The sequence below is a fragment of the Austrofundulus limnaeus genome, unplaced genomic scaffold, assembly GCF_001266775.1.
Source record: "Austrofundulus limnaeus strain Quisiro unplaced genomic scaffold, Austrofundulus_limnaeus-1.0 Scaffold356, whole genome shotgun sequence".
Taxonomy (NCBI): domain Eukaryota; kingdom Metazoa; phylum Chordata; class Actinopteri; order Cyprinodontiformes; family Rivulidae; genus Austrofundulus; species Austrofundulus limnaeus.
In genome coordinates this window covers 548,090-556,668 of record NW_013952758.1, presented here as the reverse complement: position 1 = coordinate 556,668, position 8,579 = coordinate 548,090, and the positions used below count along the sequence as shown (strand labels likewise).

At 38.4% G+C, this 8,579-nt stretch overlaps 1 protein-coding gene across 1 annotated transcript; it reads left to right on the top strand.

The window, feature by feature from the left end:
* The first annotated feature begins 459 nt into the window (after positions 1-459).
* On the top strand, positions 460-5,513 carry olfch1 (olfactory receptor C family, h1). The gene is made up of 6 exons (XM_014023066.1): positions 460-677; positions 2,336-2,624; positions 2,877-3,683; positions 3,773-4,000; positions 4,353-4,476; positions 4,600-5,513. The coding sequence occupies exons 1-6, from the start codon at positions 460-462 to the stop codon at positions 5,511-5,513; spliced, it is 2,580 nt and encodes an 859-aa protein (XP_013878520.1).
* Positions 5,514-8,579: the final 3,066 nt, after the last annotated feature.

Genomic DNA, 8,579 nt, shown 5'->3' with positions numbered 1-8,579 from the left:
CCCTGGCCACAAACTGCTGCCAAAATGAGATACAGTGTCAGAAAAAACAATTAAAGCGTTTCTTTTCCATGAAATCTGACTGTAACAGTTGTACTTTAGTCCTGCACTAACAACTGAACATGGTACCCATGATTGTTACTGATCTTAACACAGATCAAAGGGCACTGATACACAATACTTGTGATTGTGTATTTAATGTATACAATGAACCAAACTGAGTAAGATTTTGCATGATAGAGCATCACTCAGTAAAAACAAATACACTCAATATTTATAAAAAATGAATATGTAATATTAAATGCAATGACAAAGCAGCCTGACGTCACTATAATCACATTGGGATTTGTTAAGATAAACTCAGTCATCATATGCAATTTTATAAAAGAGAAACATCATTTAGTCAGTGATACAAGATGTCTCCGTACAAATCTGTGAATCCGTCTATCCATTTTATAAAACATGCATGACTACAAATGTGGGATTTTGTTGTTCGTGGTTATGGGAGCCTTTGGGGCAGAAGACGGGCCTGTCTTTTGTGAGATGCTGGGGAGCCCAGGGTTTCCTCTGCTGTTTAAGGAAGGAGATGTCATTATTGGAGGAGCTTTTTCCATCTACAGCCAAATATCAAAGTCCTCACTTTCCATGACTGAACCACCCGAACCTCTGACATGCTCCAGGTACTGAATGTTTTTGGTTTTGACATTATAATCTTCCTAAAACATAATAGTCATAAAGGTTTCTTTATTTTTTCCCATTTCAGAATAAATTTACGAGAATTTCAATTTGCTCAAACAGTGATATTTGCTATTGAGGAGATAAATAACAGCAGCTCTCTACTACCTAATATCACAATTGGTTATAAGATTTTTGACAGCTGTGGTTCAATACTTCCATCAACGGGGGCATTGATGGACTTAATAAACGGACCAGAGAAGAACTTGGTAAAACCATGTCAAAGTCAGAGGTCCGTTCATGTCATCATCGGAGCCTCAGAATCCTCATCGACAATTGCAATGCTACAGATTTCCGGGATTTTTCAAATACCAGTGGTAAAACTTATACATGCCATCCTATTGATTTTTTTCTACTATTGCTCTGACAAATTTATGACATTTTATAGGAAACTGTTCACAGAATCTTCGTTATAGTGATATCATTTTGTAAAGGTTATATGATGAATGTATATTCTTCAAAAAATATACAGAGGGAATGTCTTTAGCTGAACATATTTTGTTTTGCAACTAAATACAACTCCGTTCTCTACAGTCATTTGTGTTTTCTTGTTTCTTTTTTTTCTTTCTGAAAGATCAGCCACTTTGCAACATGTGCATGTCTCAGTAACAGAAAAGAGTACCCCTCCTTCTTCAGAACCATTCCCAGTGACTACTACCAGAGCAGNTGTCAATTACAGGCCTCTCTCATCTTTTTAAGTGGGAGAACTTTCACAATTGGTGACTGACTAAATACTTATTTTCCCCACTGTATCTTTTCTTTCTTTTTCACATTTAACCGAGAATCTGGTCCTTTTTATTTTATCAAGAATGGTAGATTCCTTTGTTCCCAGTCAAGCTGAAGAGTCTGGTGAAAGCAATTTATGGTCCCTTTGAAGAGGAACAGAGAGTCCTTCTAAGGTCACTCGAAACTTGTGAGGGTTCAAGAATGCGGCAATTGTTTTCAATTGGCTGTAAGGCATCAGGAAGTCTGGGTGAATCAAAGCTGGGGTTTTTTTTCCCCCTCTGAGCTGTTGTCATAGGAGCAATTGAAATCTGATCAGAGATGATGATTTCTATGCAGGAAAATACTACAATATATACTGGCAGGGGTGCAATTTTTTTATATTTGTAGCTGACAGTAATGAATGACATAGGTAAATGAAGAGAACCTGTCATCTCCACACTGATCTGATTAGAGGATGTTAGTCCTCATCATCACATGTAAAATTATAAAGCTCTGATTTTTTAGAGGAGCAATATTTTTTTCTAAATCAAATAGAGTATTGCATCTTGAAGGGTTGTGAGTGTTTGTGTGCCTTAAAAATGGATTTCTGCATTCACATAATTTTAATGTTTGTTAATCTTTTGGGAGCATTAGCTGAGAATGAAACCATCCTTTGTGAGATGCTGGGGACTCCAGAATTTCCTTTGTTGTCCAAGAAAGGAAATATCGTGATTGGAGGAGCTTTTTCCATTCACAGCCAAATCTCTACACCTTTATTCTCATTAGCAGACAAGCCAGAACCTCTCTTGTGCTCAAAGTACTGGTTTTCTCTGTTTTCAATATCAGCTTCCTACTTAAAAATTAAGTGCTTAAATTTAGGAACTGTTTCTTTTTCCAGGATAAATTTGAGAGAATTTCGATTTGCTCAAACTATGATATTTGCCATTGAGGAAATCAACAATAGCAGCTCTCTGTTGCCAAATATTACAGTTGGTTATAAGATATTTGACAGCTGTGCTTCCACATTACCTACAACACATACAGTGATGGGTCTAATGAATGGACATGAGAGGACTTTGGACAAAACTTGCTCTGGTCAGTCATCTGTTCATGCCATTATTGGAACATCTGAGTCTTCTACCACCATTGCAATGCTACAAATTTCATCAATTTTGCAAATGCCAGTGGTAAATATTAAAAAAATATTTTTTGTCTATATGATCGGACACTGCATGGATAAAAAATAATAATGATAATAATAATGATTCTTTGATAAGGTATTACACATCTTTTAAATTGTACCAATAAAATAATGCATGCACTGCAGATTATTTAAACATCAGATACTTTTTATTTAGGTAAGATTTTAGTATTTAAAAGTGCTTATCTTTAATGCTATTGGTTTATGCTTCCTTGTTTCTGCCTTTTCTTTTTTTAAGATCAGCCACTTTGCAACATGTGCATGTCTCAGTAACAGAAAAGAGTACCCCTCCTTCTTCAGAACCATTCCCAGTGACTACTACCAGAGCAGAGCTCTGGCTAAACTGGTAAAGCACTTTGGATGGACCTGGGTTGGTGCAGTTAGAAGTGACAATGACTATGGTAATGATGGGATGGCAACATTTATCACTGTAGCAAGTCAGGAGGGGGTTTGTGTTGAGTACTCAGAGGCCATCTCAAGAACTGGTTCTACAGAGCAGCTGGAGAGGGTTATCAGAGTGATTCAAAGAGGTACAGCAAGAGTTTTAGTGGCTTTCCTTGCTRAMGKWGAGATGGATGTTCTTCTTGAGGAGGCTCTGCGGCAGAACTTAACTGGGCTGCAGTGGGTGGGCAGTGAATCCTGGATAACATCYAGTCATTTGGCTAATAAGAGGTTCTCTGGTATACTAATAGGATCACTGGGTTTTGCCATTAAAAAGGCTAAAATCAAAGGCCTCCGAGAATTTCTTTTACAGGTTCACCCAAGTCAGGCTCCTCAGAACAATCTGGTGAGAGAATTCTGGGAAACAACCTTTGGCTGCAGTTTTCAGTCCAGTCTGCATGGCACAGAGCAATGCTCTGGCTTTGAGAGACTTCAGGATGCAAACAATGCTTTCACAGATGTGTCAGAGCTGAGAATATCCAACAATGTGTATAAAGCTGTGCATGCTGTTGCTCATGCTATGCATGCCATGTTTAAATGTGGCCAAAGTGGAGAGGCAGTGAATCACTCATGTATTTTGATTGATCCTTTTGAGCCAAGACAGGTAAGAGATAACTTATATGAAGTGTATAACTTCATTTTATAAACAAAAACACTTTCTTTAAGAACAAACTTATTGGTCTTAACTGACAGGTTGTGAAACATCTCCAGGATGTTAATTTTTCTCTTCAATCAGGGGAGAGAGTGTATTTTGATGAAAACGGAGACCCTTCTGCAACATATGAGCTTGTGAACTGGCAGAGAAATTCAGCAGGAGATATTTTGTTCATGACTTTTGGGAACTACAATGCTTCATTACCAAATGGAAAACAGTTTACTATGAATATGATGAATATAACATGGGCTGGGGAGTCCTTGCAGGTAAAAAAGGCAGTTTCAACTTAAAATGAAAAAATTCCTCTGTTTTTGTTGTTTTTACCACAGGAAAAAAGATTAAAAGAATTCATTTTTATTAGGATTCATGACACGGTTTTTTAAAGCCTTGAGAACGACACAATCGAAACTGTTCAAAGCATTTTTTGTACATCATTTAATTTGTACTAATTATGTATGAAAATGTGACCAAGCTCCACAACTATTATTCTGGTTTTAAAAAAAACATTGAATGCAAAGTGTTTTTCTCATATTATTTTAATTACTTAAAGTTCAATTAAAGGGATCAAATCAAAGTTAAAGTTGCAATAAAATGAATGTTCAACTTTGTATGTTACAGAGGCCACTGTCTGTCTGCAGTGAGAYTTGCCTTCCAGGTTTCCGACAGGCGATGATTAAAGACAAACCTATCTGCTGCTTTTCATGTGTCCCCTGTACTGCTGGAGAGATCAGCAACTCCAGCAGTAAGTAACTCAAATGTCTCCCATTCACTTCATTGCATTGTGAAAATGCAAAAAATGTGTCAGGAATCAAACAAGCAAATGACTCAATTACTATCATGAGCGTATTTTATGTTTCCTAATCAGATTCTGCAGAATGTTCACGATGTCCACCGGACTTCTGGTCAAATGATGATCACAGCAAGTGTGTTCCAAAGATGATCGAGTTCCTTTCATATGGAGACACTATGGGAGCTCTTCTCACTGCTTTCTCACTGCTGGGTGCAAGTTTAACTTTGGTGGTTCTATTTGTGTTTATTCGATTTCGTCACACTCCTCTTGTCAAAGCCAGTAACTCTGAGCTGAGCTTCCTGCTGCTGTTCTCCTTGGCTCTGTGTTTCCTGTGTTCTCTCACTTTCATTGGCCAGCCGACTGAGTGGTCCTGCATGCTGCGCCACACAGCTTTTGGCACAACATTTGCATTGTCCATATCATGTATTTTGGCAAAAACTATAACAGTGGTGGTAGCCTTTAAAGCTAATGGACCAGCAAGCACAGTTCCTCAGTGTTCTGCTCCTCTTCAGAGAACAAGTGTTCTAAGCTGTACTTTAATTCAGGTGTTAGTTTGTGTGCTGTGGTTGGCTTATGCTCCACCAATTCCACACAGAAATACAGCTCATTCTACTGAAATGATTATTCTAGAGTGTGATTTGGGTTCACCAGTAGCGTTTTGGGTTGTTCTGGGTTATATCGGCCTACTGGCTGTGCTATGTCTAATCCTTGCYTTTRTGTCTCGAAAGCTTCCCGATAATTTTAATGAAGCCAAYTTTATCACTTTTAGCATGGTAATATTTAGTGCAGTGTGGCTCACATTTATCCCAGCATATGTCAGCTCTCCTGGAAAGTTTACTGTAGCTGTAGAGATATTTGCCATGCTGGCCTCAAGTTTTGGGCTACTTATCAGTATTTTTGCTCCAAAATGTTACATTCTACTTATGAAGCCAGAAAAGAATACTAAAAATCACATGATGGGAAGAAATTCTAATACCTTTTTCAACTGAATTGTTTTGGAAGGACCTTTGGATATCTGTGCCTAAACATTCCAAATGCTCATATTTCAAAATAAAGTAGAGCAACATTAAAAAATTTGGAAAAAGATCAATTTAAATGACTGATGAGACCATTGTAAGATTGTTACTTTTAGTTATTTTTGCTAAAAGTTGCTCTTCAACCTACCAATTTTTGTGGTGTAAATGTTTTTTTTTTCACGCACAGCTTCTACACTTGGACTTATATTCGTTTATTAAATATTGAAAAAAAACTGTCTAATATCTCATTTGTGGTCCTTCATAAGTGTTTGTTTTGAGTTTAACCAAACTTGTTTTACATAATCCTGTTAATAAAAAGGCTGTACGTTTTAGTGTCTGCATTAATAAATAATTACCAAATCATTTTTTATTGGAGCAACTGCAATTTTGATTGAAAGCACTCAAAAATTATATTTATTCCAACAATAAACTTTAAAAAACCATTGTCAGATCCAAAAACTTGATTGAAAAAAGGAAAGCAGGCAACTACTTAAGAAAACACATTGAATTTATTGAGTACATATGTACTCAATAAATTCAATGTGTTGTACATATATATNAAAGCAGTTATATTTTACCATAAATAACAAAAGCATTCTTAGTATAACATAACTTTCCAGTTATATTAATATTTTGTTTTTGGTTACATTTTGTTTTATTTTCTGCTCTTCAGAAGTTGTAATATACAATTTAGAATCACAGTAAATTAAGATTAATGTTGCAATTTAAATGTTTGTCTATAGAGGTAGTCATTTCTTTTAAAACTTAATACATATTTAGTCTTATTTTTAGTATGCTATAATAAAATATTTTCATTTGAAGGCAAAAACATTACATGATGTTAAGAAAGAAATGATTTGTGACCCAGGTAACTTTCATCCAACAGGTAAATGTAAGGGCTACTGGGAGAAAATGAGACGGTTGTTCCAAAATTTGATTAGCTGGCACGTCATAGGAGTATGCAACCTGTCTCTGTATAATTGGCTATTTACGTATGTTCCTTTAAGTTCTAGGAATTTAACAATACTAACACTAAAAGAGATAAATTTGTTAAAGGGATCCATGATTAGTTGAAACATTAGACATTATTTGATAAACATATACAGTATTTTAACTGTAAAACAAATACTGTAAAAATACTGTAGGATGTTAAGTTTTTATCATTTTTAAACTAAAAGTTTAAAAATATATTACACAGATGGGGCCACTTTATTTGCACGCAAAGCATTCTGGGTAAATGATGACATGGATAGGGCATCGGTGCAAGGCTGCTAGCGAGCTATATCCACCCTGAAGGTTAATCTTGGACAATATCTGACGATTGGCTCTTTTAAATTAAACCAGAGAGCGTTGACAAAGAGGAGAAGGTAGAAATGACTGAACTTGTAAGTGAAAATATGGATGGAGGACAACAGAGCAGCTTCATGGAAGAAGAACGTTGGTTACGTATTGTATCCCCAGATTCTATGAGTGTAAGCGCAGCCCTCTAAGGCTATGGGTATCCCTCACGCTCACGCACATTTTGAAGAACCAATAGTCTACGCCCACGTACCGTGGGCCCCACCTCCGGTCCTCATACAAGCCGGCCGGACCGGTGCTCTGCTCCCGATAGCTTACTTTTCTTCTGCTACGGAAGCCAGTGAGGCCCCTATTCTTAGAGGTCTTCTCTTACACTCGTAGAATCTGGGGTTACAATACGTAAACAACATTCTATTTCAAGTAAGCTCCGCCCTCTAAGGCTATTGCTGATGGGTATAGGGGTGGAGCCTGATGTAGTCTGCGCCTTACTGGCTTGACAGACTCGTTAAGCTTCTGCCCAAAACCCTTGTGATGTTGCACAAGCAGGGGGCAGTGACAACAGCTGATTCACACAGTGAACAGATTTGTGTAAGCCCCGTGTCCATCACATGATCCCAATGATGTGAAGGAGAGACAAAGGCACTGTGTGTGCAGTCTCACTCCAAGCACAGAAGTCATTGTTTTGTTCAATGATTTTTGACAAAATATACTACTCTGACAAGGTCCTGAGAACAGAGTGAGTCAGAGAGGAGCCCGAAACATCCCGCAGATAAAAGCGGATGAAGGGACAAGGGGATGATCAGGACGCAGCAGAGCAGATATCCTGGATTGACATTCCACTGTACAGAGCTGTGGAGTAAGATACCCCTTGTGGAATGAGCTGACAGTACAGCTGGAGGCTGCTGATGAGATGTAAGCCTGTGAACAGCCTCGCACATCCAATGTGACAGCCTCTGGGAAGACAAAGGCTGTCCTGCAGACTGCTCTCTGTAATGGACAAACAAGCACTGAAAGCACCTTATCTGTGCTGTGCACGTCACATAACATGAGAGCGCACACACAGGGCACAGCAGATGAGAGACTGCCTCCTTCTCAGAATAATGGGGGGGAGGAAAAAACCCATCCAAAGTGATCACCCTGGAGCTGTAAGAGCTTGTGATGCCCTTAGGTCCTTAGGACGCAGAATCTGCATACTCTGGATACTTTGAAGGCTGGGTCTCTGAAGACTAGATCTCTGAAGGCTGGGTCTCTGACAATGAAGATGATACAGGACCAGACGAAGATGATAAAGGACCAGACGAAGATGATACAGGACCAGACAAAGATGATGATGAAAGACCTGATGATGATGATGAATGATGAGATGAAGATGATGATGATGAAGCTGGATCAGATGAAGGCGATGAAGATGGAGCTGGATCAGACGAAGGTGATGATGATGATGATGATGATGATTATGATATGAAGCTGGATACTCAGACACAGCATTGGCCGAAGTAAGCCCCTCAGTAGCAGCTACTGATGTAGTAGGTTCTGACGCTGCAGCTGACGTAGGGGTCTGTGACGCTGCAGCTTCCTCCCCTCTAGGGATGCTGAAACAACCCGATGAGTCGATGAAGCAGGGAGGTGGGACAGTCGGATCCTGCCCTGAGGCAGCAGCCACTTTACTATGGAAGCGATTGTGTTCCATAATCCTAATTAAAATGGATTAATAGAAATGCTGTTTCATTTTCAACATGT